We start from the raw sequence: 19569 nt of genomic DNA, 5'->3' as shown, positions 1-19569 counted from the left end.
CTGATTGCATGATTTTCATACTGTGATTTTTATATATAATTTCAGGCTGTAAAGAAATTATACTGCAGCACAGACACAATCATGCATTGTTTTAAGGCATAAAGGTCAGGAAATAAACTTTCATCTCATGAATGCCGACTACTCTTTGTGTTCCTTACAGATAAGTACACTGTATAATGTGAATTTTCTTCTCTTGTGTTAATATATATAAGAAATAAACCAAATGCAGACAGATGCCTGCAATACACACATACACACACTTCCTTTTCTGTTGAGGCCTGATAACTTTCCATTAACTATCACATTAAGTTCTGAACTCTTAATTCTCTACCAGCATTTCTTTAAAACCGTGTCATTCAAGTGATGTCCACCCGTGTATGTAAAACACACTTCACTGTGGCTTGTTGATTTTTGCCGGCAGCTCTTAATTTGGACTTGTGCGAACCCTCAGCCCCGCCCCTGGTCCCTAGACCCAGTCTGGCTCTTATTTAAGGGGCTCCTTTCACCCTCAGCCTTTGTCCCAGTGGAAGCATCCGCCTACCAGTGCACCTTGGTGAGTAAATTTCACGGCTTGTTTCTCTGAATCGCTGTGTTTGTGTCGTTTGTGTGATGGCTGTCATAGTCTGTTGTGCTTTGAGCTGATGGTTCTTGGATGAATGAATGGATGATGTAACCTCACCTAACTAATGGTTTTCACAAGTTGTATTTGCTAACTGGACATGCTGAGTACAGTTAAAACTGGAGTTCCTGGTCATGCCAGATTGACTGCAATGGGATGCTGAAGTTAAAATTATTAGATGATGAATGAATGAATGAATGTATGATGATGTTCTGTGATAAGGACATGCTATGATATAGAAAGTATAGACTGAACTATACAAACAGCATATCTGGCATTTTATGTGGAAGTATCACTTGGATCGGTGCACAAAAGCTTGGGAGAAGTTGGCCAAATCCACCCATGCTCCAATGAATGAAGTTAAGAGGCAGCTGGGGCATGGAGCCACGTAGTAAAGCAAGTGTCACAGTGTGCCGACAGACGGGTGCTGGCCTGGCTCTCGGACAAGCTCTCTCAGACCTGAAATAGCTGGGGATCCGTGAGTCACTTGTTTCACCCTGTTAAGCACAGCGTAGGGTGCTGAGCTTAAAATAGATCACAGGTCTCTCTGTTATGCCCCTTTTTGGTGCTTCCTCAGCAGCTCTGAGATATCCCAGGAACAATTGTGACTGTGGAGATATGCTATCAGTAGTTGTACAACAAGGTTAGCACCAAAATAGCATCCAAAGGCATGTTTAATTAGCTCTCTATAGATAACACCCACTGAGCTGGGTTGTTTTAGGGTTTGAGAGTGATAATACCTTTAGAGCAGTTGTGAGATAGTGTTGGCAGGTCTTCAGATGCCCTCTGCATCGCAGCTGATGCATCATATGAGTGATTTATTGATCATCTATCTATAGCAGGTCTAGTCACTTCAGCACATCGTCAGCCACTCCAGTGATAAAGCGTCTGTGATTGTTCAATTATAACAAGCCCTCATGCTATGCATTGAATGACAGGCAGTTTAGACAGCTGCTCCTAACACCCGGCCTAAACCCTTCTCTCCTTGTGTTTCCACCCCACCCCTCAAATTGCAGACCAGCCCCAGTAAAGCCTAATCATGTGTGACGACGATGAGACTACCGCCCTTGTGTGCGACAACGGCTCTGGCTTGGTCAAGGCTGGATTTGCCGGAGATGACGCTCCCCGTGCTGTCTTCCCTTCTATTGTTGGAAGGCCCCGCCACCAGGTACCAAATGTGTCCCCTTTTACTCCTGGACAAATCTTGTCCTGAGTTATGAGTGATGAAAAGTACGAGCAGCTTCTTCTTCTTCCTGTGTCTTATGTTCCTCTTATGCTTCTTTCCTCAGGGTGTGATGGTGGGTATGGGTCAGAAGGACAGCTACGTAGGTGATGAGGCCCAGAGCAAGAGGGGTATCTTGACCCTGAAATATCCCATCGAGCATGGCATCATCACCAACTGGGATGATATGGAGAAGGTGTGTGTTGACAGTGGGACTCATTTGCAGCATTCGTGACAGCTGACCTTCGGCATGCCTGGGAATTCACAGCCTTGCTGCCATCGTAAAGGCTGCTTGTTTTTGCACTTAATTTAGAGGACCTGGTTGTTGTTTATTCAGCCACGAGTTGCTCCAGCCCTGACATCAGCTGTTCTTTTGTCCTCGCCTGTTAGATCTGGCACCACACCTTTTACAATGAGCTGCGTGTGGCCCCTGAGGAGCACCCCACCCTGCTCACTGAGGCCCCCCTGAACCCCAAAGCCAACAGGGAGAAGATGACCCAGGTACTTTATAGTCACTCCTCTCTGCTTCGTTTTCACACATTTGTTCCCAGTTAAGACAGACCTTTCACGTTTTGCTCGCTTTTTCTTGCAGATCATGTTTGAGACCTTCAACGTTCCTGCCATGTATGTGGCCATCCAGGCTGTCCTGTCCCTGTACGCCTCCGGTCGTACCACCGGTCAGTACGCTGCAGCTTTTTCACCTCTACCCAGTTTTAATCTGTGGTCAGTTATGCAAAGACTTTACATTAAGGTGAAATTGTACTGCAAGTGAGAAACATGAACATTTACACTCTGAGGGTGTTTCTTATCTGGATAGATTCCTAACTCATTGTCAAGGGGAGATTTTAATCTCTCTCCAGCAGGGTGTGATTTCAGCAGCATTGTATAGTTTATGATGTGAGACATACTTGAAGAGAGCAGACTTAGCTCCCAATTCTCACCTTCACAGACATGCATAGCTGACTACAGTTTCTTTCTGCTTGCTATAGGTATCGTGCTGGACTCTGGTGATGGCGTGACCCACAACGTCCCCATCTATGAGGGTTATGCTCTGCCACACGCCATCATGCGTCTGGATCTGGCTGGTCGGGACCTGACTGACTACCTGATGAAGATCCTGACTGAGCGTGGCTACTCCTTTGTCACAACTGGTAAGTCTATGCCTTCAGGGTTCATTTGTTTAATGTGTATATGAAAGGTGTGCAAGTGTCACTTATCAGTGCGTGAACTTTCTGTTCCTTAGCTGAGCGTGAGATTGTGCGTGACATCAAGGAGAAGCTGTGCTACGTGGCTCTTGACTTTGAGAATGAGATGGCCACCGCCGCTTCCTCCTCCTCCCTGGAAAAGAGCTACGAGCTGCCCGACGGTCAGGTCATCACCATTGGTAATGAGCGTTTCCGCTGCCCAGAGACCCTCTTCCAGCCTTCTTTCATTGGTGAGTTACAGTTAGCATTTGTTTTTTAACAGATCTAAGAAATGCAGCATTTGACTCTGAGAAAACTCATATTTCTTGCTCGTCTTCTACCAGGTATGGAGTCTGCTGGTATCCATGAGACCGCCTACAACAGCATCATGAAATGTGACATTGACATCCGCAAGGACCTGTATGCCAACAACGTGCTGTCTGGTGGCACCACCATGTACCCTGGTATTGCTGACCGTATGCAGAAGGAGATTACAGCTCTGGCCCCCAGTACCATGAAGATTAAGGTGAGAGAACTGCAAAGGCTGTAAGTCATCAAGGTGACTGGCGAAGTCAATTCACACTCAGGTAAATTAAATGGTGTTTATTTGTTGTCTAGATCATCGCTCCACCTGAGAGGAAGTACTCCGTCTGGATCGGCGGCTCCATCCTGGCTTCCCTGTCCACCTTCCAGCAGATGTGGATCAGCAAGCAGGAGTACGATGAGGCCGGCCCCTCCATTGTCCACAGGAAATGCTTCTAAACACACAACCAACCTCCTTTCATCCGTGCATTTGTATGTTGTTGTCTCCTGTATATATATGTGTATGTTCTATTGTAATAAAGATAAGCCCTCGTGAGAGTACCTCTTGAACTGTTTTTGTGACAGAAAATGTCCAACATGAGCAGGTAAATGTAGCTACCTGCTCCAAGAAGATTTATTAAATTATCTCAGTAACTTTGCAGAATATAACACTTGACGAAGGTTAATGATTAGTACAAGACAATTGTATTATCTTGGGCCACATCGATCAGTTCCAAAGAGTCTAGAGTCCTTATACCCAGGAAAGAGCAGTTACATCAGCATCAATATATTAGCATGTGTTCAACTTCAGATCATCATAAACCAGGTAATACAAGAAACTGCCTTAGCATTATTACTTTAACCCAACAGGAAGCTACTGTTGAAGGAAAAAGCTTTTGGGAGCTAAAGACACTCTTCTGCTTTGTGGTCAGATGTTGCCAATTCTAAAAACTTAACCTGCAAGTAAATCGTTCATTTTCTTCAATTGGATCTACTCCTTGTCCACGGTCTGTCATGCTTACATCAATTCAGAAAATAATGACTGACACTGTTCTTCTGCATAGGCTACAGTGCGATCCTGGGTCACATGCCTTAAAGGCCACACCTGATCAGCAGTTTGCTGAAACATGGCTGGTGATCCTTCCACCTAGTGGTTGAAGACAGAACGTTCACTCTTACTTCAGAAACTGAATAAATTACTGCTACTGTCTTCCTTTCCTTCTTCTCTTGCGTTAGATTTTTTTGCTTCAAGGATAACTATGGATAAAGATATAAGATTAAGTGGATATAGCCATTAAAAATATGGGTAGTGAAGGGCTTTTGAATGGGGCTCTTGCCACAAATGAAAGCATTTTACAGATGAGGTCACACTACATGGCTTTCTTAAAGCTGGGACAGAAGAACTCTGTGATAAAAGTGGCCATGTGTTTTAGTTTGGTCCTCTTGCACAACACACAATCTTTTATTATTATTTCTTCACAGCATTTGATGTTGCAATCCATTACAACATTTAATTTCTTGGTCCTTTTATCTATGGTAATCCCTGGTAACCTTACATTTTCAGTCATCTCCAGTCCTCTCATTCTGTTTTATTAAATGATCTTATTTAACAAGATGAATATTGTTTTCAAAAACATTATCAAATGGTGTACACAGAACCTAATAAAATAAGGGGGTATGTTTTGTTTACAACGTCATCTTAATACGTGCAGCACAGTCTTGTGCATTTTCCATTTTAAAGGTGCGACTAATTTGAATCACAGAGTCAACCGCTTGACAAGAAGCGTCCACTTGAAGGTTAATCTATCCCAACCGAAACCGCCCCGCCCGGTGAGGCTGCCCTGTGTAGTAAAACACACGCCCTTGAGAATGTTGTTCGAACCGCTTCCAGCCAATCACAGCGTAGAACGTAGGGAGCGCCGCTGTTTGAATGCTCTGCGGAAACAGACAGCCTCACAACCGATTTGACGAGCAAGCCATAGCACAATGCAGTTAGCTAGCTAGATTCATTCACCTCAGCCTTTGAGAAGAGGTAAACAGTCATTTTAATACGCTTGAGGAGCTATTTTGTTTTTTTTTCCGCATGTGACACGTTCATGGGCTAATGTAACTTGCTAACCAAGCCGGCTAACGTTAGCTAGCTAACTGCATTGCAACCGCAGCATGAAGCTAGCCATTATATAGGCGCTCCACACTGTATTGTTAGGTCGTAAACATCTCTTTGAGATATAGTAACTTTGTATCTCTTACTGTTGAGGTTGCAGTTTGTAGACAGCTGCGTCTTGTGAGCTATTAATATCCATGTTAGGATGAGTTAGCAGAAGTCCAGAGAAAGTAATTCGGTTAGAAAGGCTTGGAGTGAGGACAGAGCTGATAGAACTGCGGATGTCAAGTTTACTTCGGTACTGACAGAAGAGAGTGAGCGAATTGACGCAGAGGGCAGTTGAAAGTATAAGGCAGGAGAGCAACATGAAAGTCATGGAGAAAAATGTGATGCGTCTAGTCGCTGTGCAACACCTCCGCACAGCGTACGGGATCAAGACAAAAAACTGGAACAAAAACAGAGCAACCAGCTGTAAGTCAACAGCCAGCAACTCGGTGAGTAAAGAAAAACAAATACCACTGAAACTTGCGTTTAATTTCAGTGACTCTGAAACTCTGGAGTCCACAATCTGTTATGGCAGACCATGAATCAACAGCCTTGGACGTGCTATTGTTTAGTCTATTGAATCAAATTAGCATATTACTGAAAGCTTGCCCCCACAGATGAGACCCATTTGTTCACAGGCTCTTGTCACCCATGTCAGTCACTGCACATGCTTTGTTTGACTGTTTTCGTAATTATTCACACCATAAATGTCTTTACCAGCAACAGAAAGCAAAGTTTAACAAGACAGAAAAGGGCAACGATTTCTCTTAAATCTTTATGGCATATTGTTAGGTTTTTGGACATTTTGGCAATAGAAACCTGCAATTTACACAGACCAGTGTAAGTCTACAGGTCATACCACACTGAATCTAACTGTCGGTTGATTTTTAGAATGAACTCTTTCTTCCTGTGCACTTTCCTCCTAATTGGCTCACAGGAGTCACAAGACCAGTTGCAAGAGATTCTGTGACTTTTCAAATGATCGCTGAATTCCTGCATTTGCTGGGAATGCAGAAGTTCAGAAGTGGCTACAGTGTGGTAAGATACAACAAATGCCACAGACCTGAACTCAGACTACGTGAAGAAATCAAGAAGTGAAATGAAGCAATTCTTCTTCGCATGAAAAACACTGATCATATTCACATCATTAAGGTTAAAAAGCAATATAATTTGGCTTTTTCAGCATTGTTCTGCAAAACAACAGGAATGTTTGGCAGCCAGCCATCAGACTGATTGAGTCGTAGAAACTTGTGCAGTGCAGTTTTCTTTATGGTTTAATCCATATGCTTTCAAAAAAATACACACCATGTCCAAGATTTTGATATAAATGAATACACTGGGATGTTTATTGATAGGTTACTTAAGTGAATTAACAGTTGAATGGATCGTTTAGTCTTCTTGTTTAAAATCTAACATTGAGCTGAGTTATTGTTTACTTTGTCATTATTTGATTGTTCCCTCAGACTAAGGTTTTTGGGATGTCCCTGGAGAGCTTACCGTACTACAATATGGAATGTGGGAGTGTGCCAAGGCAAGTGCATATGCTTTTTTATTTGCACTGCAGCTTACAGTTGGCAAGTAGTTTCTTGTCCCACCTTGTACCTTTTTATACTAATGACTTTTCACTTCCTTTCTTAGCTTTCTGGTCGATTCATGTATGAAACTGCTGGAACATGTCGACACAGAGGGCCTGTTCAGAAAATCCGGCTCCGTCGTTCGCCTGAAAGCGCTCAGGGTGAGTGATGGCTGAAGTTGACCTTACAACGGCTGTGGGCCCTTGACCCCGAGAAAGGTCTAACGCGACTGAGCTGTGTTTTGTCTGTTTAGGCAAAATTGGACGTGGGTGAGGAGTGCCTGTCCACTGCACTTCCCTGTGATGTGGCCGGCCTGGTGAAGCAGTTCTTCAGGGAGCTGCCGGAGCCCGTTCTGCCCACAGAGCTGCAGGAGGCCTTCCTCAAGGCCCAGCAGCTCCACTCTGAGGAGGAGAGAACCTCTGCCACCACACTGCTGTCCTGTGTGCTACCAGACAGAAACCTAACCACCCTGCGTCACTTCTTTGACTTCCTCCACAATGTGTCTAAGAGGTGCCAGAATTATATTTAGTTGCATCTCACATCTTTTTTTTTTAAGGCTCTGGATTATTTAGTAACAGCCAGCTACCATTAAACATGTTTTTTTCTCAGTCTTTTTACCTTTTATCTGAATGTCTACATTACTGCTGTCTTTCCTTGTCTTTGCTGAATCACAGGAGTGCAGAAAATAAGATGGATAGCAGTAACTTATCGGTAATCTTGGCTCCCAACCTCCTTCACTTCGGAGACGGTACAGAGAAGATGAACGCCAACACTGAGAAACGCCTCAAGCTGCATGCAGCCATAGTACACTGCTTCATAGAGAATGCCCACAACTTCGGTAAGAATTCAGGCATCTTACCTGCAGGTTATCTGTGTGTCTATATCCACAGTAGCTTTCCAGCTAATATTTAGTTGTGTCTGTGTCACAGGTGTTTTGCCACCGTTTCTTCAAGAGAAAGTTTCAGCCATGATGGGCTGTGAGGCGGGGGTGCTGTCCCCTACTCACGATGAGCTTGAGGAGCTGGACTTGAACTCAGGGATGAAGAAGAGACACAGACGCAGCTTCGGAGGTAAAAATATATCATCTTAGGTTGACTTGTTTGGTGAAAGCTGTGGTATGCAAGGATTTAGATCTAATCTCAAGTAGATCAATTCAATCTGCACTTTTTGCAACCACACCGGAAATGTATAGCGACAGTAGATGGATATATTCAAGTAAAAACGAGTCCTGTGTTGCATTAACAGTAAATGATTCATGTAATTTTGAAGCAGCTTTTAGTCAGTAAATACTGTTTATATGGTTCGGTTTTCTCATATTTCAGATATGGTCAATGGTGCTCTGAATAAGATAAAAATTAGTAGAACACCCACAAATGCCACCCACTCAGACAGTCTTGGTAGGTATTCTGGTCAGATGAGAGGATGTTGCCTGTCACATAGCATGATGATGCTGTAGTAATCCATCTGCTGTGCACGTGAAACAATGTGTTTTCTGTCCTCTAGTGCGCTTCAAATGAAATCAATTCATATGTGCCTCGATAATTAATAATAAGTCATTGGAATAATGTGAAAAGATGCCTTGTTTCAAATGTTTTTGGCTTTTGTTTTCTCTGCCTGTCATTTGCATGGAGCATCTTCCACAAATCACTGCTAATTCTTCTCAGTGCTTTGGCTCAGAATCATCTTCGGAATGCTCTCAGATATAAAACAGCAAATCTGCACATTCAAATTCAAATACACATTAATTCTTTTGTGATTTTTGCCAGTCTTTTCCTCTGCAACTCCTGTGATTGCAACACCGTCGTCAAAGCGAAAGCTTCCCGTGGAATCCGGCCACTCTTTCGGATTCTCAAACAAGAAACGTAGATCTGTCAAAAAGAACCTTGGGATAGATTTACTTCCCAATACTTTGTTCAACGGGACTTCTACTCCTGGATCAGGTATTGATGATTGTTCGATCAAACGGGCATCAACTGTTCCACTCTCTAAACGCTTGTGGTTAAGTTTACATGTTTTTTCCCTTTTATATACTGCAGCTTACAGTGCTTCAGGGGTGTTGGACTCTTCTCACACTCTGTCACCAGCAGGAAGGTCCAGAAGGCAATCAGCCACCTCTGTGAGGAGGAAGAGCCGACGACTTAGCAACAGACATGCTGTCAACAGGTACACCCTTTGTTTATCCTCAAGTTATCCTTCAAAAGCCACAATTATTTTATTTGTGTCTTAGGGAGATACGACAGAAGCGCTGCCACATAGAAATTGCACTTGCAGTACGGTGCAATAACAGACATTCACTGAGTAAAAATAACTAAGACAACGTGAATTCATAAAATGCTTGTGCCACAGAGCCATATTTTCCCACTATGCTATAGTTAACAGAGAAAGAAGAGTTTATAAAATATTAACCCCAGAGCTACGTGGCATTCATAGTTTGCCTTATGCTAATAATCGTTTTAATGTGCATCCTTTTCAGGGTTGAGTCTGGAAGAGCTGGCTGCTTTTCTCCTAAAACCAGCAAAAAAGACGCACCACGCAAATCTCTGCGCTTGCGTTTTAGCCTGGGGAAGAGCAGCAAAGACGCTGTAAGTGTGGTCGACCGACAGACTTCATATCCCACTTATCAGGTTCACAGATAAACAGTGGAAAATTGTGTTAATCAAGTGTGTTCAGGCATATGCTGCAGTTAACTGTTTAAAATTGAGTAACACATTTGCACACGGGGTGTCTTGTTGGGGTGAATTGTTGCACACTAGCACTTTTCACAATTCTAAGTTTACTTTATGTAGCTAATAACATTAAACTAATGCATGCACGGTTTTAACAATCTGGAGTTTTTTCTCAGCACCTTTGCATTTGTAATATTACTGAATAAATAGTGTTCATACTTGTATGGTACAAAGCCATAGGATACTTCCTGTGTCAAATTTTCAGTGATTTACTACATGAAGCACTCAGGTGAAAGAATGTTACTATATGCTATTTAGTATATACATAAGATATATTGTAACATGGATGGATGTTTTGGAGTACATTGGGTGGGCTTTAAGAGGTTTAAGGTGCATAACTTTCTAATGCTCTATAGTTATATGTATATTCTGGACTTAATAAAAAGTTGTTGACCAACAAAATCCAGTATCCTGTTTCTTCTGAGTGATTTTTGTCATCCTCTGAAGAACTAACCACAACAATCATGGAATTAACAGATTAATGTTAACATCTGTGGGGTCCTTTTTAACAAAGTAATACTCTAAAGCTTCATCCTCCTTTGAACTTTCTTTCATCTTTCATTTCTCATTCCATGCTGGTGATAAAGGGATCTGAGTCCATTGGCTGGCGACTTGCCACTCAGGAGAGCACCACCAGTTTTCGTTTCACCAAAGAGACAGAGTTCAGTCCATCGGTTCTGCCAAGAAAAGCTGAATCCAAAAGTGAGTACCAAGTGAAGACTTCAGATGAACTGTCTGCTAATAAAGACATCTTTGTTGTACTGTATGTAATGTGAGACATGTAAGCTTTTCAGTTGTAATACTTGCTAATATACTGCTTTGGTCTATAGGCTCCAAGTACATCAGTAAGTCTGAAGACAACTTGATGACCCCCCAGTGTGACTCAAGTGCCCACCGGACCTCATGGAATGGGGACACTCCTGTAGGATCCGAGGCTTTCAGCAGAGGATCTTTCACAGACACCCCCATGAACATGTTCCTTAAGAGCAACTACGTATCTGAGCCAGCCATCGTCATATCAAAGCCCCCAGCGGTGGCCAGCCTTCCCAAGAAGCTGTGCTGTGCTTCCAGCGCTGAGAGCCTGGAGAGTGAGAGCTCCATCACCGAAGCCCAGAGCCGGGCCGGTCCCACCCTGCTGAAAATAAAGACGGAGTCGGGCAGTAACCTCCAGGCTGTCAAAGAGGACCCCTGCAACTCCACAGGAACAAATACAACTAAACCGTCAGACAGCATTACAGTCGCTCCACCAGAGACTCCTGCAGGAAGCATTCTCGCATCCAGCTTCCCAACCCAGCCGAGCCTTCTGGCTAATGAACAGAACATTACCTTTGGCCAGATTGAAATTGCTGCTTTGTCTCCTTTGCATATTGACAGTGTGGTTTTTGAGTCTGGTGCATACTGTAGTCCAGCAGTCAAGGCCGATAAAAGTTCTCTCTGCGCTGCTCCTACTAGTAGCCACAGCAGCTCCATGGTGGAGGAGACTGAAAGGGAGGTAGAGCAGGTGAACTGCAGCAGGCTGATTGATGCTCTGGACATCCAGAGTCCTGCTCTCTTCAAACTGGCCGTCTCCTCCGGGCTGCAGTCCACTCCGTACAAACTGGACCTTGAACTCGGAGATGAGCTTGATTCACATCCTAAAATTGGTACCATTGCCGGTGCTGCGCATGAAAAAAATGAATCCTCCCCAGTGATTGGTGCCATAGTCCAAAACCAACAACCCCTTTCGCCCTGCAGCCTGGAGACGGAAATACGACGCGTGGCGGACCACGTTCAACACTTCAACAAGCTCACCCTTCATTCTCCCAGCGGCTCCAGGTCCTCGCAGATCAGATCACCGCTCAAGTTCCAGCGCACCCCTGTGCGCCAGGCTGTGCGCAGGATGAACTCTCTCCTGGAAGAGCGCAGGAGACCCACAAGAAATGCAAAGCTGGTCAGCGGCCAGAGCGGTCCAGTGGTGAAGGCAGTGAGCCTGGAGAGCGGCCTCTCCCCTCGACCACAGCTTCAGCCTCACCGGGGAGAGGCACAACTGCCCAGCAGCAATTGCCCCATAAAGAAACCACCTCCAGTCCCGCCCAAAAAGCCGAGCACTTTGGCCCGTAAACCCCAGGCCTGCGCTCTGGGTGACGTGACCAACAAGGTTCAACCAAAGAGCAGAGTGGACTGTTCTGGCCCTGATCCATCAGGAGCTCAGAAGCATCTTGTGCAGCAGGCGGTAGAGAAGAGCATGAACCATTACAGAGGTTCACCCAGAAACCCTCTCACCCAAGGACGCCTGCTGTCAGCGACCAAGCCTATAGATTTATAGTGCAAAATCTTAATGCCTTTTATGTTTCCTCCTTACTATGCAGGTCTCTGTCTGGTAGGACTACGTGACATTAAACATTCCCTCTCATGTTATCTATATTTTCAGGGGTCTTAATTTATTTTTAGCTGTGTTAGGTGCTGTTTGTGTTGTGTTAGGGCCTTAATGGGAGATGTTCAGATGCCTTATGTTTGTTTTACTCTAGTAAAGCAAGTTTAGAAGTCAAATATCAACACACATCAGCCTACAGGATGATATGTCGTGTAGTGTTTAGACTTGTTAGTACGCAGGCCCAATTCTGTGAAATGTGATTGGTGGTATGACTGGAAATGTTTAGATCAAGTCTTATGCTTTTATTTATGCGTTTTATATCTAATCCTTAGTTAGACTTCTGAAAAAAATGTTTACTGAATTTGCAGCTTTTTCTTTATTGCAGAATATTTTTTTACTGTCTCTCCATGAACAGAAAGAAGAACAAAAAAATGCAGCTTTTGTTGGATTTTATGGGGGAAAAAAGAGCCAAGCAGTATTGATCATCCGTCTATCTCAGTCCATTTATTTCAAACAAACAATAAAACACCATGTGAACCGCTTCAGACAAATAAAATCAGACAGCAAACATTTGAACGTTTGTCTTCAATTGAATTCCTGATTGGATGAATGAGCAGCACGTGTTGAAGCCACAAGGGGGCGTCGTGGAGCTGCTGCAGAGAGCACATCACACTGACATGTGGATTGAAACAGGCTGGAAGAGGGCGCGGGGGTGAGGGTTTCTTTCTATTCAAACTAAAGTAGGATACAAACTACTGAAAGTGCTTTATGGATTTGGTTTAGTGCACCACGTCAACCATCTTAAAACTTAGGTTGCCATTAAGAAGTGAATGGCCAAGGTGTAGAGAGTATATGGTGAAATGATACAGGTCAGAATCATTCCTTGAGATTTATTCTCCACATCCTGCTTTGGACTCGCATGTTTTTCATGTGCAGATTGGACAAAACAACAGGTTTAAAATCCTTCGTAACTACAGCAGCTTGCTATCACAGCAGCACCGCAGCGCAAGATGTATGTATGTGTTTGATTCTCCACCTCCATGCGCTGCGTTATGATGCATAAATACTGCAGACTGGACGGATGGGCCGAGGCCACGATTTCAGCTGATGAGTTCACGGTTTTAGGACACCAAAGTTTCACCTTTTTAAAATCTGAAATGTATATACAGTCTGCGGAAAGTCCACGAACAGTTCGCTCATTAATTATGTTATAAAGATAGGGCCACGTTGAATATTTGGTCTGAATAGGTTTTCTGATCCTGAGCAAAATGGACTTTTATTTTTCGGAACATCAACAAGACTGAAAATGTGACTTTTCCTCTCTGGAAGCTCTTCAGTTTATATTTTGGTATTTTGGTAGCCATTCGTTATAGTGTGCTTTAAAGTTGTAACTAATGTTTTTATACAAAGAATCTACTTATTTACTAATGTTTTATAGATCTGTTAAAAGACATTAATACTGAGTGAAAAATCCCTCCCGCAGATCAATTTCTTATTTTTTTTAAGAGTTATTCCATTCATTAAGACACCCTACTGGACCATCAAAACTCTGGAAAAACCTGCAAAGTATCTGGACCAAAATCAATTCATCAACAACATTTCTTAACTTGTGGCTTATTAGAAAGTGAAAGCATTCCGTAAAAGATTACCAGCATTTGTGACTGCATGAAACAAACATGAAAGATATAACATTAGCCAGAGGGATAATGCACAACCTGGCAACCCGGAAGATGTTCTCAGTAATGGCTTAAACTGATTTATAAAGCGCGAGTAAATAGTTACCAATAAAAATACAACTAGTAATAATGTACAAACTATTTATACAATGCACCTTATTTAAAAGTAGCAACAATATTTTTCTTTAGTTAATTTTACCATATAGGACTCATTTGATTTAAAGACTGTAAACTGAGATGCCTCGTTTACACAATGACCTAATTTAAGCATGCGTAAATAAACGTACACTGAAGACACGTGCAGCAAACAACTAAAAGGCTATGGCTAAATAATGGAGCAATGGATACTGTATAAAGTGAATACCTGTAATTACCAATCTTCTGCTAATTTTGTCCAGTTTTATTTCTCATGCAAACAGCCCGTTGTTATTGCTATGCTGAAGCTCCACAGGTGTGCTGCGATGTGTGTCATTTTTTTTTAATTTGCGTAAATTCTTGCATGCATGGGTGTAGTTTGCGTGAGGACAGTGTACGCCTCCTTTCAGTTTTCAGATTTGGATGAGTTGCACAGATTTATCATCATGCTCCTTTGGATGAAAAAAAAATCAACTGCTTTAGTTTTCCCATGTGCGCACAAACCTCAGGCCTGTCCGCTCTCAGCGCCTCTCGCCCCCCGCCCCTCCTCCTCTCCGCCTGCCCTCGCTGTTCCTCGGTTGTCTGTTTTCTTGAAGTGGGTTCAGGGAAGTGTTGAGGGGGCGGATAGTTTTGATATTCTCTACATCGTGCTTAGCCAATAATGTAGAGGGAACTGTTGTGCACATCTCAGCTGGCAGACATTTAAAAGGGAGACAGTCCGGCGCTGGAGCAATTTGTATTAAACCCCCTGGCCCCCGTCTATGGAGCGGTTAGTCTCCCACCCATCCACAGTCCCACCAACGTGCAGTCGACAGCAGTAGGTGTCTACCACCTCGGAAGGTGCCGTGGAGGAGTGACAGGATCAGATCATCGCACTTGCAGCAGTGAGAGCTCGCACAGGTGAGTGAATCTGGACAGTTTCTGACCAATAATATCCGCGCGCATTGTCTTCCGCCACTTACATTTGAACTTTATTTGGTTTACGGCTCATAGAAATGACTAAACTGCATGTCAGCTAGCCACTGGTGTGCATGGTGGGTACGTAGACGATTTATTAAACATATAAGAAAGTTTATATGCTTAGCTTTGGCTATACCTGGTTTGCATAAATAGTAGCCTTTGGTACATAATACATGAGACATTATGTGTCTCACTCAGATATTTGGATTATTCTATTATGCCTTTGTATTGTTTTTGCTTTGTAGTCTCATTTTACATGCGTTTTTTTTAACACACGCTGTATCTGTGCGTTTTTACGCAGCGTAAAAGCATGGACAGCTGTGCGTAACCCGTCCAGCATTGAAAGGATATAGGTGATGAATTATTTTCTTCTTCTCCCCAAGGATGGCCAACTCGACGCGCATCTTCTGCAGTATGGTTTTCATCATTGGGTTGCTATCATCTCCCGTGGATTCCAAAAGAAACCGAGGATCACAAGGCGCCATTCCTCATCCTGACAAAAACAACCCAAACGAATCGGAGCAGCAACCGCAGCCTCCGCAGGCGGGCTCCGGGCCCCGGCAGAGGCAGGGCGCATCCTCACCAGCCGACGAGGTGCTGGAGTCCAGCCAGGAAGCTTTACATGTGACGGAGCGCCAGTATTTGAAACGGGACTGGTGCAAGACGCAGCCCCTCAAGCAGACCATTCACGAGGAGGGCTGCGTCAGCCGCACCATCATCAACCGCTTTTGCTACGGACAGTGCAACTCCTTCTACATCCCCAGGCACATCCGCAGGGAGGAGGGTGCTTTCCAGTCCTGCTCGTTTTGCAAACCCAAGCGTTTTACCACCATGACTTTTACTTTGAACTGTCCGGACCAGCAGCCACCCACCAAGAAGAAACGCATCCAGCGCGTCAAACAGTGCCGCTGTATATCCATAGACCTGGACTAGAGACGCGCGGACGCGTGCTGCGCGCCTTGCTCTTCAGTTCTTCGCGGACAGGATTGTTGGTGGTAAAAGAAGAAAGGCTGTCACACAGCCAAGAACACGTGCCTGTCTCCGTCGAGCTTCCTACATGTAGACTACAACGATTCTATTCTTGCACAACGTGTGAACAAATATGGACATGCATCTTATAAACCGACGTTGAACTGCATTGAGCATTTTACTCGTCACCAGTTTGAAAACAAGCATCACTGCACGGGAACGCTGACTTGGAATGGGCACGTTTTACGCACGGCTTCCTCACCCCAAGAGGACTGCATAACCCCGGTTTATTTAATGAGTTCACTGTTCAAATCGCTTGTAGCGGCGGGGAAACACTCCTGCCCAGTTTTATATTTTTGTGCGCATATGTGTTTCTTTAACTGGACGTTTCCACCGTGTGGAATTTGATGGATGAGTGGCGATATTTGCAAATGGAAAAATGTGATTTTGTTTCGATATTTCAAGAATCTTTCAAGGTTAATTGATTCCTGTGAATGTCGAAGTCCATCAGTATTTTATTTTATTTTTTGGGGGGGTGCCTGCTCAGTTGTAGAGACAATAGGCTTTTTTGTTAGTTAAAACGGACAATGTACAGTGGTGGTTTCTACAGTATCGAGGTTAAATAGTTGTACAATGTAAAGCCATGTTTGATGTAACCGGTTTGTTTATCCCTTTGATTAAATTATCCATGAAACCATCAAATAAACGGATGTTGGAATATTGTGCATATCATCTGTCACTGTACACCTGATGTGAAGTTGCAGTCAGTGTTGAATCATGTCCTCATCATCTGCTGCTCTCCTCCCGCACTGGAGCCAGAATGTTGCGCAGGCATTCACGCTCAGACCTCGGAATACATTTCATCGTAAAAGTAGTCAGTTTTATGAGGGAAGATGCGGTTACTTGCTCCAATTGTGCCTTGAAATAGCTTTACTACTTTTTGTTACATGGCTCGCAAATCTGTCGGGGGACTGCAGCTAGTGAACGGTGCAAATGATGAGGGACTTTCAGTCTAAAAGCACCAATCCGACGTTCAATAAATAAGAAATTTTGGAGATGGTTTTTTTTTTTTTTTAATTAGGAAAGGAATTACTCTTCAGACGTCCATATTGAATACCACTCTTATAATAAATGGTCCAAGCCTCAATCTGAATTATTATTTTGTGACTGGAAGTCAAAAATTAAGCTTTTCTTTATCAGAATCAAATGGTAATTTACTGATCCTAGTTTGTTGTACATAAACGCACCATTTGAGTTTATTTAAATGACTGTAAATATGTAAAACAAGACTTCCATTTAAAGGCACTAAATTCCTGATACAACAAAGAAGCTGAAACACTGAAATGTGTGTCTCAGTAAATTTCACATTCCAAAAAGCTCCTCTTAAAATTTACAAACTTCCTGATGTGACATGTTCCTCATGTTAATGAGAATCTCTTTATTTAAGGGGTCTTCCAGGAACAAGTTTAAATGTCTAAAAATGAGGCTTGATTGAACGACTTAACTCTGACTCATGGTTTATTGAACAGCTTTGCTGAATTATGAATCATCAAATCCTCTCTGATGAGTCTTACATAAATATCACATTTGTTCAGCACCGCTGGGCTTGTAAAAGCTCACCGACCGGAACAAGATTTAGAGACAAACGTCCAGTTTGTTCGGCATCCAGTTTATTCTTGAAATTTAAAACAATTCCATATAATTACAGAGCACCTATATGAGAGCTACTGAAGGTTACATGAACCGACATACATACATACAGTAGAGGCTACAGCAGTTCCTTGGCCAGTGTCAGCTCATTTCTTTCTTTTTTTTTCTCCAAACCTTCTGAAGTCAGATATTTTTTAAGTTATCTAGATTCTCATATAAAATAAATGGCACACGTGAAAGACTTTGGAGGGTATAAAAGTAATTCAAGGTGCAGTTTTATGGATACTCTGTTCATGGAAGTCTGTCTGAGGTATAGCAACACACATGGCTTCAGGTGATATGCTTAAATGTTCTTGTTACCCAAAATACAATCCTCATCTCTCCAAAACTAAACAGAAGAGGCAACTGTCTTCTTTCAACGCATTTCCTGTAAATCAGTGGGCGCAGCATACAAGTAATATGCACGTGAAAACATATCGTTCACCTGACAGGCCCGTCAGGCAGCTTCTCAGTTAATTACAACTCATAAAAATACAGCCTCAAAGGGAACAAAGCTGATGTTTTTTTGGCATAAAATAAATCTTTCCTTACATAAATAGACTTCTTGAATGTTACAGAAGCGTGGCTACATCTTACATTTGCGAAAAAACAAACAGTAAAACAGTAATCTTAGCACTTTGTTTTTTTTTTTTAGAAAAACAAAATCTAGTAAGATTTCATCATGAAGCAAAAACAATTAATAAATCTTATTAACAAGGAAACCACACCCTTGCATAGGAAAAGAGGTGCAAAACAGTGCAAGACATCTGAAAAATGTACGCGGTTAGCATAACAGAGGAGGGTGGCTTATAGTGAGCTACGACATACAGCTACTGCAAGCGGTAAAGTGCTTAAAAGTGTGCCGGGCACGGCGGTCAGTGAAGGATTAACAAGTTCAATGTTTAATATCTTGGGTTTAAAACTTGTGTTCTTCTGATGTCTTTAAGTACATGTTTGTGTGTGTGTGTGTGTGTGTGTGTGTGTGTGTGTGTGTGAGGGGGCCCGAGGCTCGCTGCCAGGTTCTGCTCCTCTCTGGCTGTCACCCAGGAGAGGTCAGTCTGGTGCAGTGCTACACAATACAGTGAAACCTCCACATGCTGATTTGTTCGCACACACATTTATACGCAACATGTCTTCATCTGCACTCGAAGCCGCAGCGCAGGTCATTTATCGCGCGTTCCCTGCCGATTCTACAACATGACATATTTACAAGACTCTTAATGAGCCATGGTGAATGAGAAGCTTTTCGCTACAGCAACTCTTTTTCTTCCTTTTTGTTTTGACTACTTCCAGAGAGAGAGAGAGGTGTGTTTTATGAACAGGGATTCTTCCCTCCAGGCGGCTGTATCTGTTCGTACAACAGCAACAACGTCTTAACACGTTGAATATGTCGGAGCTTTATCATTCTGCTGTCTGATGTAACATCCACAGTTCAGAAAGAAGCGGTTTCTCAGCTCTCGTAGATCCAGACGGGACCTGGTGGATTTGTCAGCTGGCTCTGTTGAGAATCCCGCTGACCCCTTGAGACCTTTCACAAGCTGGGCACTCAGAGGTCACGCCGCACTGGATGAATGAGATCAACCTTTGGCCTTTGAGACTCTCATCACTTCGGCTGTGTCAGCCATGCATCCTCGCTGCAGGCCCAGCGTCTTATCTGTTCAGCAGACAGAGAAAGCTCGACATGAGGGTGGGGGTGGGCGGGAGGTGTCCGGCGCTGATAGTGGGGTAGAGATACGACAGCGGGAGTCGTCAGAGTCAGGAGAGGTTTCATTGTGAGTCTACGCGGGGCACAGAGGGAGAGTCCTCGTTGTAGAGGCAGCTGGCGAACGCAAAAGAGATGAGGCGTGCACACTTTCTGATCCATCATCTTCTCCACCTTTCTTACTGCCGCCACTCATTACTTCTTCTGCTGCGTCATTTCGCTCAGCTGGAGGACACGCTGGCTTCCTTCTGCCGCAGCCTCTCTTTCTGTTGGCGAGAACCAGGAAGAGATTCAGTGTATCGAATTCA

The 19569-nt window shown here is 43.5% G+C and overlaps 4 protein-coding genes across 5 annotated transcripts in view; 3 read left to right on the top strand and 1 right to left on the bottom strand.

Annotated features, from left to right (window-relative positions):
• Positions 1–523: 523 nt before the first annotated feature.
• Positions 524–4171, top strand: LOC121618794 (actin, alpha cardiac muscle). Its single transcript, XM_041954399.1, has 9 exons — positions 524–553; positions 1636–1787; positions 1909–2037; positions 2232–2342; positions 2434–2518; positions 2831–2992; positions 3085–3276; positions 3370–3551; positions 3644–4171. Exons 2-9 carry the CDS (start codon positions 1659–1661, stop codon positions 3785–3787), a joined length of 1134 nt encoding a protein of 377 aa, XP_041810333.1. The 5' UTR covers positions 524–553; positions 1636–1658; the 3' UTR covers positions 3788–4171.
• Positions 4172–5284: 1113 nt separating this feature from the next.
• On the top strand, positions 5285–12689 carry arhgap11a (Rho GTPase activating protein 11A). Its single transcript, XM_041954398.1, has 11 exons — positions 5285–5926; positions 6941–7008; positions 7116–7212; positions 7305–7561; positions 7726–7889; positions 7981–8121; positions 8818–8991; positions 9088–9214; positions 9525–9633; positions 10365–10479; positions 10608–12689. Exons 1-11 carry the CDS (start codon positions 5798–5800, stop codon positions 12080–12082), a joined length of 2856 nt encoding a protein of 951 aa, XP_041810332.1. The 5' UTR covers positions 5285–5797; the 3' UTR covers positions 12083–12689.
• Positions 12690–14722: 2033 nt separating this feature from the next.
• grem1b (gremlin 1b) lies at positions 14723–15834 on the top strand. Its single transcript, XM_041954371.1, has 2 exons — positions 14723–14841; positions 15285–15834. Exon 2 carries the CDS (start codon positions 15286–15288, stop codon positions 15832–15834), a length of 549 nt encoding a protein of 182 aa, XP_041810305.1. The 5' UTR covers positions 14723–14841; position 15285.
• Positions 15835–17518: 1684 nt separating this feature from the next.
• Positions 17519–19569, bottom strand: part of LOC121618093 (formin-like) — a 38927-nt gene continuing 36876 nt past the window's right edge. For both annotated transcript variants that reach the window (XM_041953367.1, XM_041953368.1), the window contains one exon: positions 17519–19527. In XM_041953367.1, the coding sequence (XP_041809301.1) occupies positions 19483–19527 (45 nt within the window). In that variant the 3' untranslated portion in view covers positions 17519–19482. The remainder of the gene's footprint in view (positions 19528–19569) is intronic.

Source organism: Chelmon rostratus, chromosome 15 (assembly GCF_017976325.1).
Source record: "Chelmon rostratus isolate fCheRos1 chromosome 15, fCheRos1.pri, whole genome shotgun sequence".
Classification (NCBI taxonomy): domain Eukaryota; kingdom Metazoa; phylum Chordata; class Actinopteri; order Chaetodontiformes; family Chaetodontidae; genus Chelmon; species Chelmon rostratus.
Note: the sequence above shows the minus strand (reverse complement) of the source record. Positions and strands in the feature narration are given on the sequence as shown.